This window comes from Pagrus pagrus (assembly GCF_965226575.1).
Source record: "Pagrus pagrus genome assembly, chromosome: 21".
In the NCBI taxonomy this organism is placed as follows: domain Eukaryota; kingdom Metazoa; phylum Chordata; class Actinopteri; order Spariformes; family Sparidae; genus Pagrus; species Pagrus pagrus.
The window spans coordinates 9,186,192-9,210,266 of record NC_140208.1 but is presented as its reverse complement, the minus strand read 5'-3'; the positions used below and the strand labels follow the sequence as shown (position 1 = coordinate 9,210,266).

At 40.4% G+C, this 24,075-nt stretch overlaps 1 protein-coding gene across 5 annotated transcripts; it reads right to left on the bottom strand.

Annotated features, from left to right (window-relative positions):
- Positions 1 to 1,299: 1,299 nt before the first annotated feature.
- LOC311250630 (poly(ADP-ribose) glycohydrolase) lies at positions 1,300 to 24,003 on the bottom strand. 5 transcript variants are annotated; one of them, XM_084342480.1, is made up of 18 exons: positions 23,886 to 24,003; positions 23,390 to 23,514; positions 23,196 to 23,284; positions 22,384 to 23,096; positions 21,863 to 21,985; positions 21,316 to 21,402; positions 20,980 to 21,054; positions 16,556 to 16,648; positions 15,498 to 15,652; positions 12,715 to 12,794; positions 12,546 to 12,606; positions 12,330 to 12,405; positions 10,082 to 10,229; positions 6,294 to 6,372; positions 5,398 to 5,506; positions 3,620 to 3,725; positions 2,457 to 2,585; positions 1,300 to 2,215 (listed from the first exon to the last, which is right to left on the bottom strand). In XM_084342480.1, exons 2-18 carry the CDS (start codon positions 23,500 to 23,502, stop codon positions 2,040 to 2,042), a joined length of 2,412 nt encoding a protein of 803 aa, XP_084198606.1. In that variant the 5' UTR covers positions 23,503 to 23,514; positions 23,886 to 24,003; the 3' UTR covers positions 1,300 to 2,039. The 5 variants fall into 5 exon arrangements, with proteins under 5 accessions (XP_084198606.1, XP_084198608.1, XP_084198607.1 ...); XM_084342482.1 differs by having other exon boundaries at positions 23,390 to 23,460; XM_084342481.1 differs by having other exon boundaries at positions 23,948 to 24,001.
- Between the last annotated feature and the right edge of the window lie 72 nt (positions 24,004 to 24,075).

The following is a 24,075-nucleotide window of genomic DNA, read 5'->3' as shown; positions in this document are numbered from 1 at the left end:
CCAAGCTTAGAGACGCCTACACCTCGTTCATTCACTTACAGGCTCCCAAGAGTCCATTCAGCAGCGCACACAAAAATAATTTAACATTCAACTAAAAATATTTAGTCAATAAACTCCCCGCTGACAGAGAACAGCTCATTAGGCATGTAACTAAACCGCCACACATTGAGGAAAAGTCACATCATGCATCACAGGAAAACTAAGTAATGTGTATAATCAACAAACCATAATTTTCTACCTGGAAGTGACTGTTGTTGTTAATACAAAAACACAGTGATTAGGCCTATAGGGGACAGCATATCACCAGAGTAACCGCAAGCTGCTGCTAGCTGTAGCTAACTTAGCTTAGCTCAGTTAGCCAAGCAGCTTGTGGTCCGGACTGGGAGCTTCGAGCTCCGGGTGAGTATTGGCGTTGTTTACGTGGACTGTTGGTTGGACTGCTGGGAGGTAGCTGTTTTCAGTCGTAGGGCGGGGGGCGACCCAGCAGGGAATGCTGGTGGGGAGTTGCGCTGGAGCGGGGACCAGAACCAGAGCCTGGTGTGTGTGGGCAACAGAACCAGGCTACACAGCCTCTCAGTGAACAAGGCTCAATCGGGAGCTCAGGCAAGATGTGAAGCATGAGAGGAGAGAGGAGGCAGGGCATCACTCAGTGCCCACCTCCAGAGCCATACAGAGCTACCGCCTCTTGAGGAGCAACGCGGTATTACGAGACAGAATAGCCAACAGCTAGCTGGTTAGCATGCTAATTTCAGTAGATATCTTTGAAATCACAATAATGTCAAAACTGTTACTTCTTCACATTCCATTGATAAATTTGTTTAATTATAAATATTTTAAATTAAAATTCTTACATACAGTATTGCCCCTTTAAAACTGATTGCATGTCTTCAAATCTGAATACAAAGGCAGCTTCTTCCTGTTGAAAATGAAGCAGCATTTCATCCAACACACAGATAAATCATCCAGGAGCCCCAGTGCAGGACTCTCTCCTCTGACTGGATGTTCTATGATCTACTCTTTACTTAATGAGATGTCATGTGCAGTTTATATAAAAGGTATGACCTTATTAAACTGTGAGTGAAAGGGTGAAGCAGTAGCTGGGGAAGGATAAATGGCAAGGCTGTGTAGAAACTCATTTTTGCTCATGGGACAGAAGCCCTCATTCTCCATTGTTCAGAGATGTATCACTGACATTTGTGGCTCCATTCAGATGGTGCTTCACCATAAAACATAGGCAATATTAAACATTTGAATTTTCCCTTTTGTTCAAACTGATTTTATTTAGAAAAACAATCCATGAGAAAAAAAATCCTCTTTTAATTCAAGTGTGTAGAAGGCCTACAAATAACACTGCAATCAGTTGTTAAATACAAAAACAAACACATCAAATCAAATTAAGTGCATCTGTGTTCTTTGGTCTGTGTATCACATACAGCAAAGAACTCAAAGAAATGGATCCATGATTGAAACTAGAATTTTGTGAGAAATGCAGAAAGTAAGAGATTATTTCCCAAAGAGCTGGGCTGCTCTTTAAATCAAACCGTTTTCCTGAGACCGCTCCAAGCTTTCCAAACCCCGTTCTTGTTATTCCTTTCCTTTAACTTGATTTCTGACAGCCAATTCAATTAGGCTGGATATGTGTGGGTGTAAAATAAGGCAACATGACAAACTCAGAAGATGGATGGCAACCTTTGCTTCACCATTAAAATCACGATTGCGTCGTATTGAAGCTCAGTCCATTGGCGTATTACCAGCAGCAGCAAAATGAACACAGCCTGGACTGCAGCGCCAGACAGGGTCATAACTAATCACCTTCTGCTGTTCAGTTGTTCTCGAAAAGCGTCTGCGTGCTGGATTTTCATATTCAGCTGCCAGTGGCGGACGACCACATTTGGTGTATCCAAAACTGTTAATTAAAAGTCTGTCTAACAAACAAAATTAAGAGCAAAATAAAGCTTAAAGCAGACTGATAATGATTTAATTCGGTAAGTGTTTCGTTTTCTGACGATAAGGCGCGGTGACTCATCAGCCACCTGACCTTAACGGCCGTCTGCGGGGACGTGTTGTCTGGCCGAGCCACTGTCGGAGTCATCTGGCGCCAGGGAGGAGCTGACCTGTTGGTAGATGAAGGAGTAGAGGCTGACATCAGGGCGCCGACTGAGGCAGCTCTTGCACACTGAGCTGTAGTACTGCCCCAGGAGATCATACACCACCCCTGTAACGGAGACAAGGAGATTGTGTATGTTGTCTGGTCTCTACAGTGGACTGATATCACAGCAAGCAAAATATGGACTTCAGGATTTACAATCAAGAAGAAATCCTATTCCAAAAAGAAGAAATATTAATCCAAAACATTATTAATCATGTTATTATTTCATGCATCACACAACAAAGACTGTCATACAGTTCACAGCTGCACATAAACAAGAAGCAGGCAGAGCAGTTGTTTGCCTTACCGACACTGATCTTCCTCTGAGTGAGGAAAGAGTGCATGTTGTGGACATCTGTCATGAGCTGGCTGTCACCAAAGGTGAAATAAGCCACATCTCGGCCCGCCTCAGCAGCTGCCAGCATCTGGAGCAGAGCTGGAGGAAAAGAAGCCGGTGGTAAATCTCAACAGAGAGAGTGGCTTCACTAACAGTGCATTGAAACAGATTTGATTGAAATTCTCATCTTCTTACTTGTAAAAATACAGAGTTGTTTAAATAAACAGAGATATGAGGAGCTGATGCTGCCATTAAAAGTGTGCAGCAGCAGACTCTGTGGCATGTACTGTAAAAGGTAAGTAATCGGGGGAATAGGTCTCACCCCCACTGAGAAGTCGGGATTAGTTACAAAGAGAGGCCAGGTCTGGCCCTGGAGAGCTGTGAATATTTTAAGAGACTGGAAATATGTCTGCTGATTAATGAAGGTTGGGACGGTGGTTACGTTAACGAGCTAAACTGAATCAACATTTTCAGGAAGAGGGCTAAGCTGAATATGTCTACACTTCAGCAGTTTCTCTCCGTTGCTCTGTTTTTACTGCTCTGCCCAAAGATGATCTGACAATTAAAAAAAAAAAAAGGGGGAAGCCACAGAAGGTAAACCCAGGAGGAGAACAGCATGTGAATAACGCAAGCCTTCCCGTGAGGCATGCCATTAAGCAGACAGTGGGTGCCTATGGAGAGCTGTAGCTTACTATACAGTAGCTAATTAACAAATATTCATGGATGTATAGTTTGCAAGCACAGTGGCTATAAAGTGAGAAAAGGCGTTACTACTGCAAACGGTTAGCATAAACTCTCCAGAAGCTCCCTGCTCAGTGACAGTGATACAAGGCTCAGACAAAAAGCTGGAATGGATTGATGGACTCGAGCTGGCGATCAATTTCACTATTAATGAAACATATTAACTTTGTCATTTGATCAATAGAAGGAAGGCGACGAATAGGCCTTAACTAAATGAACGCATTCCTGGAAGACAAATGGTTGCCCACACTGATCCGCTGGAGCCTTTCAATCTGAAATATATTCTGTTACATCCAGAGAAGAGAATCTGCTTAGACTGCCAAGAGCTCCGAGAGGATCTGAGCACATTTCTCCTCAAGATCTACTGACGGAAGCTTTACGTCAGCGCTCACCTTTCAGACGCGTGTCGCCCCCGAAAACACCACACCCCCAGTTTCCTGTAGCCACCGCTGCAAGGTTTTGTTTTTCATCCTCAGGGCGAGCAAAGCCACAGTATGCCTAAAGGAAGGAGAGTAAAGGAAGGATGAGATGCAACATATTAGGAAAGGAGATGTGAAATTTTAAACTACCAAAAAAACACTTGATTTTTGGTGGTCAGTTTTTAGAGGGCTTAAATTTTAAACTTGGACAGTCAAACAAAGGAGCAGACAATAAATATAATGCACTAAGTAGCAAATATGAAGTGATTTCAGATAATGCCTCACAATGAGCAATAAAAACTGTGAATGGAGCAGCTTTTCTTGGGATGACATTACATCAAATCTTTAGCCACATGAGACTTGGCTGCTCATGTAAGTAACAGCGCTGACGAGCCTCAGGTTCTGGGATCACCTTTGCTGTTCCAGATCACTGGTATGTTTTATAAGAACCAGGCGCACAGAACGTCTCCGTCCTATCAAACATAAATGCGATATAGAAAGCAACAAAGTAATTCCATTTCCCCCGGAGGCCTGTGCTTGACACATCATTCAGCGCATGAACACATAAAGGTTGGTTGGCCTGGCTGAGCATACATTTTAAACACTGTGTCATTTGGCAATATTGTGTCATTTCACACCGCTTGCCTCAACTGAATTGCCACTGGTGTAAAATTGGTGTGGGACATTTTAATAACCGCACATTACGGACTAAACGCATGCGCATCAACGAGAGCGCTTGATGTGACAACATGTCCGGTGGGCTGTACCTCACATGAGAAATAATGAAAGTCCTGAACGAGCCCTGGACATTCATTTTCACATTATAAATTAGGTGAATAGTGAAAATGAATTGTGAGTGCCCATCCTCCCTCTGACCAGTCATAAATTCTGCCTTCGAAAGGGCAGACGTGACAGTTAGCTGAACAATATTCGAAACAGGATTGATCTTCATGTTGGTGCATTCTTCACACCCTTGTCAGAGCTGTCAAACTCCTCCATGCTGTCTGACAGCAGACTTGACAACATCAACATCTTGATTTTCTATTACGAATGGATATCTCTGTCTGAGAAGATTGCAGACATGCTCAAAATTCAATTTAAAATACCTGTGATGTAGATTTAATAATTTTGATTGATTATCCTGAGGTCATTTATGTTCATTATAATTCATTCTGGGCCTAATGGACAGTGTAATAAGTAAGATTAAGCTTATTCTCTGCAAATGTGACAATCCATCAGTCTGTATTAAACACATTTGACACTGATTCAAATATTTACCCTGAAAATAGTAAGTGAGAGCCAGTGTCATCTCAGCTGACATTTGTGATTAGCAACCTAATAGATTGACACTAAAGTCATTAAATCTGTGCAAACCGGACATGAAGTGAAATGGCAATTAAGGTTAAAACACAAAATTACTGCAGTCATAAACCGTTGAAGAGATTATGGAAGATCAAAGCGTAACATCAAAGTGGGAGACCGCCGCCACATTTCCTCTGCAATAAATTATACAAACTCTTCATTTGTCCACAAAACAAAAAAGGGCACGTACAGCAGCACTTCTCTACAGTTTCTAACGCTGGTTTTCCAATAAGCTGACACCACAGTCTGATCTAAACCAGTGCCAAGCACAAGAGACAAAGGCACTACCCCGTACAGTTTGTTTTGTGACATGTAGATCAAAGAAACTTAACAGAAAGAAACAAAAATACTCAAAAGAATAACAGATTAAGAAAGAAGTAAAAGATTACCTTGTTGAGTTCTCGGTTGATTTTCTCTGGGTGAAACTGTTCAAGAAAGTTCTTGAAGTGCAGCGCATCAATGGCCACAATCTCTGTGCATCTCCTCTGCCACTCATCTCTGAAACAAATCAAATAATTGGTTTTGCACCATTTTAGATACAACAAAACAACCGGGCTTTAGTTCAGCGAGGCAATTATTCCTTACAGTTACATTCACATTGGAAATAAGAAGTTGCACAAAATAAAGTCAATAAAACCTGAAAGAATTCATGCTTTGTGGCTGTTTTTTTTTATTTCTGGTAAGACATCGAAAGATGTCTGAATTCAACATCATGATGCCGCTAGATGAACGGTCAGAAAATCACCAAAGGTATTACAGTTCAGCCTGAGGGAGACCGTCTGCACCAAATTCTATGGCAATCAATCCAACGGATGTTGTAATATTTCACTGAAAACACCAAATATGAACCTGATGGGGGCGCCAGAGGAACCAAAAGCAGGATTTATGATGACCATAAATGTCTATACAAATTCTGATTGCAGTCGAGTTCACCAATAGCAGTGGCTGATGTTTGTCTATTGTGTCACGTCAATTTTGTGCTGGCACATTCATGAGCAACTAGATTATGACATCACTGCTATCAGTTTGCAGGGCTGTGTAAATTCTTATCATTGAGTAGGTAGTTGTTATAGCACGCTAAAAAGGCTTTTAAAGCAGTTTAAAAATCATCTTGTTGACATGAAAGGTTATATTAAAAGGTTGTTTCATAAATACGTACTCTTAAAAGATAGTGTAATGAAGAGTTGAATGACTTTGAAACAGCTAATTCTTTTGTAATGAAGATTTCTTTATTTCCCTGCCACAAAACAACAGCTTTGTTAAAGCATCTAGGTCAAATAAATACCTTGGAGTTGCGTCCTGGTGGCTGCCAGTCCATTGGTAGGTCCGAGAATAGCCTGAGTATTTACTGTACTGCTGTGTACCTGTAATAAGGAACAGGGACATTAGTCTCACACCACTGCAAAGCCAGAAATAAAGAATATTTCTAGTGTTGTTTAGGTGACAAGACTGAAAGGGAGGTAATATCACACTGTATTGGTAGGCACATAACATCCAGTGTAGACATTCATGATAAAAAACCGAAAAAATGGTTTAAGGAAAATAAAACCAGGGTTTCAATTTTGGTGTAATAATCCTCAAGTAGCTAAAATCAATAAGTTTTTGATTTAACATAGATGCATAAACTCTGATATGGCAGCAATCAGGACCCTGTAAGAGGTGGAAATAATGCTACAAAGACTGAGTGTCAAAACTCATCAGCTAACAAGTGAAAAACCAAACACAAAGAAAGAAACGTTTTGCTGAGGTGTCCAACAATACAAATTGCTATAAAAATTCATTTTACTAACCCCTCCCCCTTGAAACAATGTGAGAGGCAGCGGCTGACCGCCAGCCCACAGGGGAACACTCACCACGCGGTAAAACAGGGAGTGGAGGGTGGGGAGGCAACAGCACAGCCAAACAAATGAGGCCACAAATTAACTTCCCATTCATTAGCGCTCATTAGTACCTGACTGTCGAGAGCACTCGCTGAGAGTCTAAATGCTGCAAAGTGAATAAACCAAGTGATTAGTAGTGGGGCCTTGGTCAGCAGGTATGAGGAGGAGCACACGGGGGAAGGGAATCTCTAGAGCGCACTCCACTTGACAGACATTTCACTAATAACCAGCCTGCCTCACTTTTTTTTTTATTTTTATAAGTAATAAGCAAAAAGACTGTTCAAATGCAGTGGAGTACCTAATCTGTCTTACCAGTATGCCATTAAAACAAAACTGATAAGCTAAAAGCAGAATGGGCTATGTAACAAACTACCTAAATTGATAATAGTGGTCAAAATCCGAGAGTATATCGAGGGGCTGCGACAGCTTTTTACAAACTCAACTTCCACCTGCCTGGAAGCTAAACGTCAAATCATTTGTATCCACACTGAATTGGGAGCTTTAATGCTACTAAACTAATTTCTGCACAAAAAAAAGAGGTAAAATCTGCACAAAGTTATATAATCTGCTGGTTCATGAGATTTCTGGACAGCAGCATAAAGTCACAGTGAAATATCTTCTCTCTGACGGCATTAAAGTTTGACTGATGCATAACAGCAGCCAACTGGCAAACTAATCCTGTCCTGTTTATTTGGAGAGCCTCTGATGAGATGTGTGTACAGAGCTGACAAAAAGCCATTAAATTAAACAGCTTAGACAGCATATTATACTGATGATTACCAAAACAATTCAATAAACTCACTGTGTAGCAACAACAGACAGTAGGTAACAACTATATACAATAAGTTGCTTTAAGAATATCTGAAAATATCCTTGTATCATTATAAATTAGATATAGTAATGTATGGCATTTTAAGTTAGGGTAGGGTGAGTAAAATTTACTCTGTTACGTGTTTTTTGAATAAATTGTACTTGCACATTATGTTACAAGACAAGCGGTCTGCTGGTTGCAGCTCTGCTAATGCTCTGTCATCCTACCACAGCCAAGCCTTCACATGACTAAAAGCAGGAGTAGTAAATAACTACTCAAGTAACTTTATCAGTAAGTACTTTTGCACTCTATCGCGAGTTATTTTTGATGTATACTTTTACTTGAGTAAAAAGTAAACTTGCGTAACTGATGTTTTACACTGGCTATTTAACAAACTATGCACACACCTGACCTTCACTGATCCACCAAAAATATCAAACTCTATGATCAACTATATTTACGTTTGAAAGGACCGACCTTCACGAACAATTTGGATTGAGATGTTTCTAATACAACCCTATTTGCGGTGGAAATATCAATCTTGGCCAACGAAGATGTGTCTGGTTATGAGAAATAATTTCTATATAACAAATAGGTCGCATAAAAATCAGCAGGTTTAATCACAATGTTTCTGAAGGTTGTTTCATTCATGTGTAAATACATCAAAACAAAGTGTCTCATATTTGTGGTGGGCCAGAGACTGTGAAATGTCAGAGGTGCATCTCATTGCCATGTTGAAGCAACTGATAACATCAAACGTGGATATCACTGTTTCCCACCGCTACAAAATTCATAGTTGTCTACAATAAGAATAACATTAAGAGGTTTCTTTTTTAAAAAATCCATAAATTGGCCACCAGTGGTTTCTTTGAAGACTATTTTTAACCATGTAAGCCACCAGTCACACTGATGAGTAATAAGACAGCAAGATTTTGTGCAGAGTCAAGAAAAATGTCCACACATCTCCTGCTTGCGTCAAGCTGCAATGCATTGTCTGGTCAGTGCTGTCATCGATGAGTCATATGACTTCTCCTTGATACTGTTTATACTTTTGACCGCCCCGATGCCAGCCAGATATCTAGCAATCAAGGAAAATTCAATTAGGCCTGGGCACTTTTGCAAATTTCAGAGCAGAGGTAAGATCCATTAGCTTCCCTACTGTATGCCAAAAGGTATCACTGGGGAGTAAGATTTACAACATGGCCACGATGCAGCGAAGGCATGGACTTTTTTTTTTTTTTTACAACAGGGGGACAAGAGATACGGGCAGGGTTTAATAAAGATGATGGAATGGAAGAGTCCATTAGCGGAGCGGGTCTTGGGCAGGTCTTCCAGCTATAATTAATTCTGGGCCCCAGTAATAAAGTTAAGTGGCGTGAGTGGAAGCGAGGGATAGATGGCCGGCAAGAAGTCTGAAGGTGACTCTGCCAAAGCGAGAAGACCTGATGCAGCGGTATGACTGCTGATCAGGAGGGCGGAGGCTCTGTTGCCTCACTTCCTGCTCTAATCCACCACACTTGTTATGCAATGCTAGGGCAGTGTCAGACAAGAGATTTGTTTTCCTATCCTAATCAAATCACTTTTCAGTTTGATGTTTTTACTTCATTTTGCCAGAGGCTTGGGATTAAATGCATTGTCATACATCTATTTGATGCATGTAAGTTATATGAAGAAAGAGCTCACAAGATTTATTGAAGCAGTAGTCATGATTATAATGATTTCTATTGTTGCCGAATGACACCTGGATTTGTGTAGACTTCCTTCAGTTCAGACTAGCGATTTCTATGTTACATAACATGAGTTTTCTAACCTCTTCATCAAATGCAATCAAAAAGCTTTAGTCCAGACAAACAGTGTCAGAAAGGTAAAAAAAAAAAGAAGAAAGCACAGAGGGGAACCATCAGCCTCCTGCTGAGACTCCTTCAGTCAAGCTCTTGTTACTGGGTCTACTGGCCTGCCTCAATGTTGTTTGTTGCAACCACTCAATACTGAAGTCAATGGGAATTACTCAGCAGAGAGACCCAACAGAGCAATCAGGACAGCCCAATCTCCAACTCCCGACTGATGCAACTCTCCCCTTTGCAGCCCATCAAAAGGAAACATTTGACGAGGACAGATTTGGAAAACAGGGCAATTGCAACAAACATCCTTTTGCCTCTTGCTGAGCCAGGATGGGGTAAATTGGAGGTGTGAGCTGTGTGTGACAAGAAACGCCCATCATGTTTCTTCTGTCAAATCTTAGGTCAAGTATGAGAAAAGTGAAGCCAGGACATTATTGATCTAATCTAGATCAACAGACTAAATCGTGAATAATTGAACAGTAGGATTCCTTCAGTGGAAATTATTGTTAAACAAGGTGTGGGAGAGTTTTTGTGCACTGACCTGTGATGATCAGACAGTCATTATGATCCAGGGCTTCAGTGAAGAGGCGAGAAACAATAAGCTCGGGATTGATCAGAAAGCGGATTTCCTCTTGAACTAGACCAGAACTGGTGACTCCTCCTCCTACAAACTTATTGGCAAAATCCACCTGCAAATCAAAACAGATGACCGATGATGAAAGAAACCACAGTGGAACATTCACACCCTTGCAGGATCTACTGAATTGTTTAGTCGTATTCTTATAAAAATGAACTGCAAAAATCTAGATCAGGGGTTACCAATTTACAGCATATGATTGAGGGCTGCACAGGAAAACCCATAAACTAGTCCTGGGATTTGTTATTGTTCTCATATTGGTGTTTAACATTAAGTTCCTGAATTACTTTTTTCAGATAAGGCAGATAACTTTAACTGTCCCTCGAGGTCCGACAAAGTAAAAGCTGCACTTGAACCCACCACACAGACTACAGCCGACAGCAAACTAGCTCGTACATTCTGCGCGTGCGTAAGAGGAAATACCTCTCCATACCACCAGGTAGCAGTAGTCTGTATTTGCCATTCAAAAAGGGAAAAGGGAAGACTCAGGACTGATAAACAAATCATCGTTGTGATGAAGCAGCTTTTTTCGACACCACTCTTGCTAATATTGCTACTTCTAACCAAGAATATGTCAGATAAAAGAGGTTGAAATGGCACCACAGAGGAAGCAAAAATGACAAACTTTCCTTTTTTTTGTCCCTTTCTCTTCTTGTGCACTAATTTGCTTAGCTGAACAGCCAGACAGCCAAACAGAGAAGAGCTCAATCAGCCAAAAAGCTGCAGACAAGGGCCAACTAGTCCTGAAGACGTAGGACACACCACAACAACAAGGGCCACAGTTGCTCATGGACAGCCCCGACATAGACCGACAGGCTCTTAACCATACAGCATCTATTCTGTGGTAGCTTTTTCATGTGACTTCCATTTTATACTGCTGAGACGTCCACCAAAATTGCTAACTTAAGCATTAGCACTGATGACAGAATGAGGAGTCATGGACCGCGGATAATTAAAAATAACATGCCTGCATTTTCATGTCACAAAATGGGTCGCCATTGGTCAGTGGGCCACATTTCGAGAGCCATTATCTAGATGAAAGTTACTGAACATATTTTGAACAACAGGAGTAAAACGCGTCATGAAAGGGTCTCGGCCCTTTCTCATTTGTGATAGAATCCCTGACAACCTGACTGGGAAGGTGGCCTCAGGTGCTGGCATTACTCAGACATCTGTCCCCTGTGCCAAAATGCTCACCAGAGGAGCAGCACTTAGGAAGGCTGCTGCCAGTGGCAAAAATCAAAACAAGAGAGCAGTCCTGCAGTCTAAGTAAACATCTCCCTCCAGTCACAACATGCTGTGAAATCGACTGTTGACTGATGCCCCGGATATCCTTTGCTGCTTGTGTTCCTGCAGGTTTGTGGCCAGATCAATCGTGACACTGATTTACTTGTTTATTTCGGTCTGCTTACGATTCAAAAGAAAATACGTGTCTCATTGCTCCAGCTCAGACACAGGCATGAGAACTCATTGTTTTAGTCGTAAAGCAGCCATGTGGAACATATATTCCAATTTCAGGACTGACAGTTGTTGCTCATTGGCCTGTAGACAGCCCAGACCAACCCCGTCACAACGGGGAGGAAGAAGCTGCAAAGGAGCAAGAAGCAGTCTGAGAGCAGATCTCCCCAAACTGGTCACTCAATTCTGGGACAGCGAGCCAACCTCCAAAGTCTGCTTTGACAGGCTGTCAACAGCACCCCACCCCAGCAGAGCATCCATCAATCGGGGCCGCGGCGTGCCCCGGAGCTGGTCATGTGTGCACGTCAACTGTCAGCTTGTGGCAACTGGAGGCAAACAAAAGGTGAAAGGCAGAGCGGGCCATCCTGACAGTGCACAGGAAGCATGGCCGACACAGAGAGCAGAGGAGGCTCAGAGGCCTCGACCCCAGTCCCAGCACACACTCCCCGCGACGTGTCTCAGGCTCCCTCAAAGGCCTTTTCAGCAGTAGTAAGCATTCTGGGTGAAAGACTCCAGAATGTGGTGGCTCAGTGATTGACTACAACAGAGGGAAAAGAGGATGGGAACCAAGCACAATGAGGAGTGTATCTCAAACTAAGAGCTCCTCCATGCAAGCAAACAGGATTTTGCAAGGTAAAGTCCATTCAAATCACACCATCATGTTGTCTTTCTACAAGTGAACTTCTCCTCTTACCTGAAGCATTCCATAACCATCGTCCTCAATGGTCCCTTCACAAGTAATATGGAGGTTTGTAAGCGGAGTCTGTGAGCTGAAACACAAAGAACACATTGTTTTCCAGTTATCAACCACAACTGAGATGGTGGATCTTTTGATTTGTGGCAGAAGTAATTGACAAACTAGAACTACTCATAGTGCTAATAATATTTTTATATATTTTTTTAGTGTCACCTTTTCCAATTCAGAGGTTTGTCCAATCTTTTTCGTGTGAATGTTACAAGTCCATTGGGCTCTGAAAAGCAAAACAAAGGAAGTAATAAATGTCACTATTATTTCTTACTTTACATCTATTAAAACATATTACGGTTACATAAAAAGAAAAATGAATGTGGACACTTACTTTTCTCAGTGAAACTTCTGAAATAGCACATCAGGGTTTTCAGCTTTTCAGTCTTCTGAGAAGAGGAGCCTTCAAACAGCCTGAAGGCAAGAAGATATTATAAGATATTAGACTACATGTTATGTTCTCTCCTCAGTTTTAGCACACTAAAACTGTCTGACCTTCAGGACTCATTTGAAAAGAAATGGATTATCTCGGCTTTTACAACAACTAAAGGGATACTACTGAGGAACTGGAGGAAAAAATGTCCACCCATTTATGAGACGTGGACTACATCAATGGTGGAACTGGCTGCTTATGAGAGGGTGACATACTGTCTATTGAACAAGCTCGATCAGTGCACGCTAACATGCGGTGTAACCAATGGGACTGCTGTGCATGACCCTGGATACGATGCCAGTGTGTGAATGCGTGTCTTTTATTTATTTCTTCTTTCCCCTTTCTCAATTTGTGCTTGGGAGAATTTAAGTATTCATATATTCATATCTGGATTGGCTTGTGCTCATTTTAGTATATGGTTTTTAATCAATTGCAAAAGACAAAAATACACTTTTATCAAAAAACAGAAGTAGAGGAAAGAAAAACTTGTATAACCTGTCCATTTCTTAAATATGACATAAGATAACATAATTTCCCAATATTATTTCATTATACATTGTTAAACTGAAAAATATTTGAGAAGCTGGATGGATGTTTATTTATTTCTCATAGCTCTCCCACCAATTTAAGCATGCACTGTTTTTGTTCAGTTGTTTAAACTAAAACAAAAAGGTAAAATGTGCATTATAAAAAAAATTTAGCACACTTTTTAAGCAAACAGTTAATACATTTTCACCAACAATTAAACAACCGCAGCCAAGAGACCAGGCAGGGAAAACGACTCTGTATAACCAGCGCCACAGAGACACAAGACCTCCACTTTGGCCATGTGAGTTCAGTCATGCTTTAACTTTTGATATGAATTAGTTCATCTCTCACTCAGCCTCCCTTTCAGTCACTAGCCGATTATGTAGGAGTTCCTTCGTTGGTACGACAATGGAGTTGCCCCAGGCTTGCCATCACGGAGTCACACTCATGTGCCACTTCACAGCACTCACACAAAAAAAAAAAAAGGAACAGAGAAGGAAACAGGGCTCTCTCCTTGGGGATACATTAAGAAGCCCTGTGTCCCTTTTAACAACAAAGTCCTCAGGAGGCAAAGAGGTCAATCCCCCTGAAATATAACACAAAAACCAAAACACACAACGCTGCTTGAGGTGAGGTGCAGTGGGCGGGTTTGAATGCACTTTAAGCCCGCCATGTCCCTCCCGAGCAAACTCTATAAAGAACCCCACAGCCCGCCTCACATGCCTAAAGAGAGAGAAATTTCATGCGAGTGAAATAACGACAAAAGCTTGATGCACTGAGAGCCCTTCAGGGGCCAGGAAACTCATTCATCGAAGTCAACTCCTGCATTTTTTTTTTTTCAGTGTGGCCTCTTGAAACAATCGTGCGCTGTGTTGTGTTGTCCTCGGGCCAAATGTCTTTGACATTAGCTAGCCACAAGTGAGAGCAGGCTTTTAGTAACAAATCTCAAAAGGGTCTTTGGGGAATAGAGAATTAATACACAATTATATAACATCAATACACCCCCCACAGATGTGAAGAAAGCTATGATGTAACTCAAGAAAAGGGTATAAGTGACTACAGTATGTATACAGCAGGGTTTCTGCATCACCAGCGCAAAAAACAGGGAACTCCAGCTGGGAAACTACATGAGCTGAAAGCACTTCATGGTAAAATAATAAATAAAATACAGTTTGCTGAAGAATACTTTGAATACAGACAGAGCCAATGTATTAATGGTCTGTTTTATCTCAATGCAATTAAGAAGTCTGCGTTGAGATAAAAGAACACCTGAAGATAAAAAGCTTTGCTTTTATTTTCTCTACCTAATCCTGTGGAAAAAATGCAGAGAAAAGGAGAGAAAAAGAGTTTGAATCCCTCAGATCTTTATAGAAAGTTATAGCAGAAAAATAAATGATTTAAATAAAACACATTTCAAAGCATTTAATATCTTTCTCGCAGGAGAATTTTTAGCAGTAGCCTAAAAAGATGACTCTTTCCTTTCAAATCGCAGCGAAACCTCTATGTGAATGAAATACTGATGCGATTGAACTCCGTTACAGCCTTCTGCAAAACAGCCAATGGCCTTCTCCATTGTCAAAAGCAGCCATCTGAGTCAATGTTAATCTAATTCCCTGTTCCATTTAGGTAATTACACTGTGATGCCAACAGAGATGGGGGGACATGACTGAGCAGCGATCTGCAGACTAGCTTTTGCATTACACCACCCAGTCCATCTCTGCAGTGAAAGCTTGCAAGTCTTAAAAAAAAAAAGACGCCCCCTGCCCTGCTCTTTGTCATATTCCTATTTATTATTCTGACAAGTGCATTGTATAGTTCTGGCGAGTAGCGTGGCTAAAGCCAACATCCGCTATGTGGGTTTAGAAAAATCTCAAAACAGTGCATTTTTTAACAGGTAAAAACTCTAAGTCAGACTGACCACTGTCTCTGATCAATATATTCTTGTTATAAGACAGTGTTTGCTCATGTATAATTAAGAGTCTACATACAATGTAAATGTTGTATGCTCTAACACCCAGCCAAATGATAAAATGACTGGTGAGTAAAGCATATACAGTAGTGCCCCCTCATGGAAAGTTGTCACAGCAGCATCATTTACAACCTTTGATTCTGCAACTTTAAACATCATGTATGAAAACACCACATCCCTCGATTACCTGAAAAAGTTGATGTCCGGGTAGTTCCAGTACTCAGTCCTTCGGGAGTTGCGTCGGGGAAAGGTGCAGAAGAAGGCGTTGGCGAGCAGACATGCCACCTGCTCCTGAGACATGGTGATGGAGTGGGTCGTGCCTCTCTTGAGGAGGGGTATCGGCTAGAGGAGGAACAGAGGTAAAGTCGAGGAAGGTCAAAATAATTTGTTTTGTCGATTTGCTAAACGAGACATTGAAGTACGTTGCACAAATGTACTAATTTGGCACCACTCTGTGCTTCTTGAATCAGCCATCATAATTACAATCAACGTCCATCACTGCTCACAAGAGATCCATACTCCTAATAAAGGCTATGATTTGATAAATAACCATTGCATCTGTATAAGCAATTCTGTAATGACAACAGGGAAAGCTTGCTGCATTAAGACTATACACAGACAGGCAAAATTACTTTGTTTAGCTGCACGTTGCAAGGGCTAAAATGAATTTTTAAGTCCTCCAATATTCAGCAAGCTATTTAACAGGTTCTCATGTTGTAGTAGAGCAATGTGCCAGCCCATTCAGTTTCCTTCAGTGTTAATCTCTCCATCTCTACACCTCGAACACAGACCAGAGATTTCAACAGAATCAATAGAATTTTTATTTTTAATGTGTAGACTGATGCTTAATTTTGATGTCACACACAAATCTCTAAATACCATTTTAGGATAGACTTGTATGCTTGGGTGACGTTTTTAAATTAATCAAACTAGCAATATGTTTAACACACAGATGTCAAACTAAAATTGGACGATTGGCTGCTTGGCCAAATGAAAACACAAGAACCTTTTTAATGAGACACACATTGCTCTTTATCATCCACACACCAAAGAACCAAATGACAGAAAGGACAATAAAACATCGGACAAATGACCATCAATGGCTACGTGCCTTGACCTCTCCATTTTTACTACCATTTCACAGGATTATTTGTCATGTCGTGACCTTTGGGATCAACCTGCTGCGGTGATCTAGTGTGTCACAGACCAGTGAGTCAGTGTCTGTTGGTTAGCGATGGTTGTTACCTTGGTACAGAGCTCAGATGCTCTCAGTGCTAATTGCACCATGTCTGGCAGCAGGGAGTCAAACAGATGTTCGGCCGCATCAGGCTCCAGGACCTTGGGAGAGAGAGCGAGAGATCTGTTTATGTTTGTTGTTTTCGCCACGGAACTCAGCTGTGACATTATTAGCTGTTTGGGATGATTAGTTTGAGACGGAGAGATGACATTTACAGCTCTGAACCATATCAAAATGTTGAGGCTTTACGTACATTTTTATAGAGACACAAATACTAATGAAATATAAGCAATACCAAAAAACAGTAAAAGTCCATTTCCTGACCAACAATATTGTGCATGCAGATGTAAAACAGCTAGTATTGTCCATTTAAAAGGGATTGTAAAAGATGCAGATTCATATTATTAAAATACACCTGGCTATAAACGGTGGCCGTTATGATTCCTTGGGCAGCCAATCCACGTAAAATATATGTGTGTTAAACAGGGATTCAATATTGCTAACATATTGTAGGGATGACCATAGGTACTTTCACAAAATATTAAAGGGGCACTATGTAGTTTTGGAGAAGACATTTTAAAATAAAAGGTAAAATAAGGTCCCCAGAACACTGTTTGAAGCTAGAAAGGTTGCAGGGTTTGTCAGATATAAACAAAAAAACAAAACATTTCCCTTTCAAAACACTATAAAATTGTGTTGTCAGTTTGTTTATTCAGTTAATTCAGTCACAGAAATGAAGTTTGTTTATTTAGTTTGTTTAACAATGAAAAAATCAGTCAATGAAGATCTTCTAATTAATATTTCTTCCCCAAAACTACAAAGGTCATCTGTAATGTGGATATAATGACTGAAGTGGCTGAAGTGGGTAAAGACAAGTAGAACAGGTTAAATATTCTGGTTAGTTCAGATATCATTTACATAATTTACTGTAATGCAGCCTTTAAAACCAGGAAAAAAAGACAACACTTCTTAGCAAAATAAAGTCTCATTTCACGATAATGATGTAATATCGATATATTACTGAGCCTTAACCAGAACCAAATATTAACATAGAATAGTAACATAGACCAGCCAGCCATGACTTCCCCACACTGCCTAACTGCTCTAACATATCTTAGACAATATATACAACCCCTATTTACACCCGTATTGGCTACAAAATGTCAGAATGATCAATCACAGAGCAATTTCATCAAGGTTGCACGGCCATGCCAGCTGATTAAACAGTCTTCCTGGAAGAGATGCAAATGATCAGCCGTTTGAAATAGAAAGGACAGTGTGTTCCCAGGACAAGGAGCCTTGACTGGTGATTTAGCCGAGGACATTTATATTATGGCAAAGGAAGCCTGACTAAACACTGTCATAAGTAATGACCTGGTTGACATCATAAACTGCTCCTATGGGCGTAATAAATGGAGGCGGTTGACAGGGCGAGGCGGTGGATATAGCTGAGGTAGTATAAGCCGAGCCCTTTAAATCAGCGCGAGACAGTGCATCAAATCAACTGAACTTAACTCTTTGTATGACTTGATACAGGTCTGTACATCACACCAAACTGACAAAGTAATCAAGCAAGCTGCAAGAGGGGGTGTGGGCGGTGAGAAACCAGAGCTCCCATACAGTTTTAACACGACGCCTCGCGCTCCTGTTCCGATTCCCCACAGGTCTGAGGCAATAAACCAGTCTGCTTGACTGCGTCTGTGGACGTGTGACCATGTAAAAATAAAACACTTGCGTGCTCATAACCGTAAATACAACCCTGGTTGGGCTGGAGAAAGAGAAATGAACAAAAACTGATGCTGTCCGTCAACAGCTTTTCCGTTATTCATAAGGTGTGCGTGCACAGATGAATATTCAATGAAGCTGGCTCGCCCGTCACTCTATGCCATTCATGTCTACTTTTCTCTGACACTCACAATCATCCTGCTACAGTTTCTCCAATCTGGAGTCTCCAGGGGAAAAGTAAGTAAGTGAAAAATGGGGTACATTACATAGCAGTTTACCATTCCTTATTTACTTGTGTGCTGCACTGTAAATATATTAAACATTAAGGATTCTCTGTGATTGGTTTTTAAAATCAAACGTATTATATGAGCTAGTTTCTATCTATATACTACAGATGCTGTACCGCAGCCTAATTGCTACTGTCTCTTCAGCATATTAGACCGTTAAAACACAGATTCATGACTCAGTCTGTGAATAAATTCTGGAAAAGGCAGAAGCAATAAACAGTCCCCGTAAAGAGGGACTGTGTGTCAACTTTGCAATAATATACAGCATAAATAAAAGAAATGTACATCTAACAAGCAGGTATCTTTTACAGTCAAATATTCAAGTTTTAAAATGTTTACTGAACCAATCAACAAAGATACCAACATATCACCCCATCACCTCAATCAACACACGAATGTCTGATTTCATTGGTTATAATTTATGCTGCGCATCACTTCAAATCCAACTTTTTTATAATATATTTGATGGTACTGGACATTTTGTATTTTGACAAATATCAAGTTTTGCCATTCCCAAATCCATCATATGGCTAAAGCCACTCAACATGTTCAGATTCTATCTAGTAAAATTCCAATTCTTAAATGATTTATGACATACATAGGGCACACAATTGATTTAACAGTATAAAGCTGGAGCAAGGCATTCTCTGGGATGTAGTGTCAGCCATTTCTGACAAGTTACTAAACGTGACCTTTTGGCAAAACATTAAATTATTTCTCTAGACTCCCACTTTTCCTCTGAAGGACTGCAACATTCTCCCGTGTGAAATCCATTACTGTTCTTGTGCAAAATGACAGAAACACATTTGACAGAACTGGCATTCAAGAAAAAAGCGTTACATGTAGTGTTTTCTTAAGATGTGAGATATCATAAAAACATGTTTAGAAGCTGATGTTTTCCAGGTGATGCCATGCAGCACAGAGTGGATGAGCGCCTCCGTAGTATAAGGAAAATAAAGCCTATTATGTGTCTACTCCTACAGGTTCAGGGTTTCTGATATCAAACAATCATGTCACAACACAGCGCATCTCTCCAAATGGATTATTCCCGTTCCCTTTCATGAGCCAGACAGTACAGCCCTCCCTGATTCTCTGAACAGGATGACGCAGAGCGCATCAAGACAACGGATGATGGATGGCCTCCAAACGAGGCTGGAGAAGACAACCAATGAAGCAACAGTGCTCTGGCCATCATGATGCAACTCCGGCCTATTTTATGTTTGGCCTGTACAAAGAATGACTTAGCTGGGGCCAGTAAAATATAAAACAAATAAATAAATAAAAATCACATGAACATCACCTTTGAAAAAAAACTTTATCATCTGACTGCAGATGTCCAGACAGCACATGGAGATAAAATATGTACAAATAGATCGCAATGTATTAACTGTGTATTAAGTGTTCTCGCTACCATTCTAAGGATTAGGAGCAGCAGCCAAGTCACTTCGGACACAACCTAAAAAATCAATGTGAACAGCAGCAAAACTAACTAAATGACAGATATAATGATTATAACTGGTCCCCACACGACCTATTTAGAACATTTTATAATTAAGCTTGATTATTTATTATCCCCTTTAGCTTTTCCAAGTTTTTGTACAGTTACAGTAATATTGTGGCCTAAAAAGATGCAAAATGTCATATTTTTAATTGAAAAATGTAAAATATTTTCACCTAATCCTTTCACAAGCCCGGGATCACACTGGTGTTGTGACTTTATATAATGCTGCAAAAACCCAATGTTTGCACACGCACGTCTGCAATGCTTGAGAAAATCTTCATAATAATACAGTTTAATACAGTTTTCACAAAACCTGTTAAAGCCTTATTCTCAACCTTAGACAGGGATTTGCTTTAAAAAGAAGCATCCAGGACTCTCATTCACCCTACATGACAGTCTCATTATAGTGTATGAAGTTATGATCACTGAGTTTTTAAAGCGGGTAAGAAACAAACACAAGGAAGACAGCTGCATGATTGTGGTGACTTATTTCTGCATGTAGAGCGATTAATATATTCGGCTTATCTATTAATAATGACTCCCAATACCACTTAAATACTCTTTATACCAAATTAAATCTAATCTGGTGTCAAATGAGGCATCTGTATCACTGTAACTGAACATAATGTCATCACTATCTAATGAACCATCTGTTCTTTTCACTGACCCGAGTGACAAGAACCAGCACCGGTTCACGATGCCTTCTGTTGGTCAATCAAGTGTCGTAATAAATTAACTAATCGTTTAACATCCTCAACATGTATGTCCATCTGTGTTTACATGTCTGCATGCCACTAATTAAATGACTATTCCAAAAAAAAAAAAGTCATTTTTAAAAACAAGAGACTTCATTCATGACTTCTGGTTCCAGTGATTCATAAAAAGACCAGTATTCATAACAAGTGGACAAATTGTTTACCTTAGAGCAGTACAAATGTAGTGCTGTGAAGTCCCATTTCTTGGCGTTTGAGGCATTGTATTTCAATATTGCATTCTGTAACAAATAAGTTCAACAATCACATAAAATTCAGAAGCAAAATTAATCTGTTTTGACATTTTTAAGTCAGAAATACTTTATGTGTTTTTAAACAACAGTGACAGAAATTCTGAGGCTGTATGCCTCTCAGTTTCTGGGCTCATGACGCCATCTTATGGCATTATCTGGTAACAACATCTATTGTGCACTGTGCCCCTAGTTTTACCAACTCAACCCCATTAGGTTTTGCCACTAAAACAACACAAATGTGGAACTCGCCTTCAAGTCAGATTGACTTGTAAATTCCTTGTTTAAAGTTTCCTTGATCAACTCCCACCGACTCTTATTCTGACGTTCTCTTGTTTCCTGCGGAAGAATAAATTTGTTAGACCTCTGCAGGGTTATTCCACATATGCTAAGAATATCAGTTGTGGCCATTTCTTTCAATAAATTCATGAATTAATTTAATGAGTATTGTGTTTGATGATTGCCATACCGTCTTTTGTCCCCCATTGTGTTTTATAGAAGCACATGCAGATTCGAGACATATGTGAATTTAAAAAGTTGCTTTGGCCTGAATAGATAGGCACAATAACTTGTTGAAACACTCAACAGTCTTACCTAAAGAGGTGTTTTCTTTGCCACAACACAAAATTAAATATGAAAGTGCTCCATCCTATCATCCTCATTAGTAGCAGTAATAGACTGAATATGCCTTCAGTCATATAATGTAATTGCAGTGTTTACATGACCCATATTGATGCATGGTGTGCAATCAGTGCAAATAACATAATCCTTGTTTTCATATAAACACTTTGACCTTTACCTCATCTTTTACAGGAAACAGGTTTGAACTGGAACAGGGCATCTTGACATGGACATCATCCCAAGTATCGTTAAACATAGCAGGATATGGCACAGGGGGTTTACCACTCTCAAGAAGGTCTGTCTGTCAAAGGAGTGAATTAAAACAAATGGTTTTGCCACATGTAATACCTGTGTGAAGACCGAGAAGTCTGATTGACCATAAAATGAGGTAACAAGTTAGAGTTAGAATAATAACTTTGCAGTAGTGTTGCAGAAACTTGCAAATACATTAGGTTGCCCATTTAAATTACTACTGAATTATTAAACCACCTGAAATGCTTTGATTTGTATCAAGACATTAATGACTAATGGCTATTTATAGTATGTTAAGAAAAAGCCCCACAACATTTTTTTCTGTAAGAGGTACAAACATACTAAAAATAGTCGTTAGTCATTAGTTTTTCGTGCTAAAACTTGCACAGTAGATACATGCTCCTGTGTCTACATGCTTTGACTGAAAAAGAAAAGAAATGCTCGAACCCTTATCATCACAGTGTGCTGGCCAGGAACATCCTTCAGCGGGGGAAGTGGTCCGCCACATTCAGGCATTCTCATTAGCTCACTGATTGGCGTCCCTAGCCATTTGACATCAGCAGCGGTAGTTTCCTCGTCTCCATCCTGTTTCTCTGGAAACTTATCCGGCCTGCCTCGTCTCACAGGTAAACCTGGCGATGGGGTCCCTGAAAAGAAGTCTGTTATTCTGGTATTCTGTTTGACAGATCCCTCTGAGCTTTCTGAGGAATTGTGAGGCAGTGTATCCATACTCCCACTCCCTACAGCATCCTTGGAAGCTGGTGACACAGGATTCTCTTCATACAGTACTCGTTGTGTCAAGGGTTGGGTTTCTTCATCAGAGTCAGAGACAGATGGTTTTTCAGCATTTTGGCAGTCCAGAGACTGCACTGAGGTGCTTTCACAGCCACCTTCTTCAATCATTTCTACATCCTCTTGGGTTTGGAACACTTCAGCTGTACTTGGTTTATTTGCGGGCTTAAGCAGCCATCGTTCAAGAGTATTTCTGGGCTTCTGCTGCTTTCTGGGGCCGATTCTTTGGCGGACACCTTTTGTCTTTACACCACGCAAACCATCTGTCCCACTCTTTGGCCGTATGTCCATCTTTGACTCTGTGTTGTTTTGCCTTCTTTCTCGATCTACTGTCTCATTGTCTCTGGTCTGCGTACATGAAGTTGGGACTGAGGAATAATACAAACAAATATTGTTTACAAAGGGATATACACTGAAGTTTATAGCTCGTCTGACTCTGGCAGACAAATGTTATCTCACCAAGTTACCTTTGAGAGAAGATGAAGGGGACGTTGTGGCACTGATTTCAACCCTGAGTCTCTTTGCTAAAGGTTCAAAGTCTGTCAGCGCAGTCATCCTAAAAAAGAAAACAGCACAGATGTCGATATTATTTTTAAACGACTGTGCTTATTGGAAGTTGACACATGGAAAGACACGTAATGTACTGTCAAACATTACTCACAATACAACTTGAGCTGACACCACGAATGAGGTGTTACTTGGTTTTGTCCAGACTTTATTGGGCAATCCTTTCTTCAAGAGGTGAGCAAGTCTTAAAACGTGATATGCCGCCATACATGACACAATCTATTTCAACACAGCACATGAATGTGCTTCCGTTAAAGACACAACTGTCCCGTGTTGCAATGTTGACTGACAAGTAGCGTTATCTCACCAATAAGCACTGGCTAAATATCTAAAATGCTGTTTTGTAGTTTTAAAAAAATATATTATTCAGACTTTTGCCTTACGTCTAAGTTGTTGTCCGACAGGTTGAGAGACTGTTTAGAAACAACTGCCAGCCAAATATATATAAATATATAATATAGTTTATTAGCTAACGTTAGCTTACATGCTAACTAGCTCTCGACTACACCGGCTTGTCAAAACAATAGCCCGGTAGCCGTCAGACACTTGAGCGGGTATTATGAAGAGTGACAGCTTTATATTAGAAATACCTTCAGAGTACACCACGAGAGTTGAGAACATATGTTAGTCTTTGATTAAAGTTAAAACGCACCACGGCATTTTTCAGTAATACTCAATATTGCTGAATTTCAACGGTGCCGCTGCTCAACTCCAAAACACTTCCGCGAGTGAGTGACGTGTGCACCACTAAAACATCGCGAGATCTCCAACATCAACTTG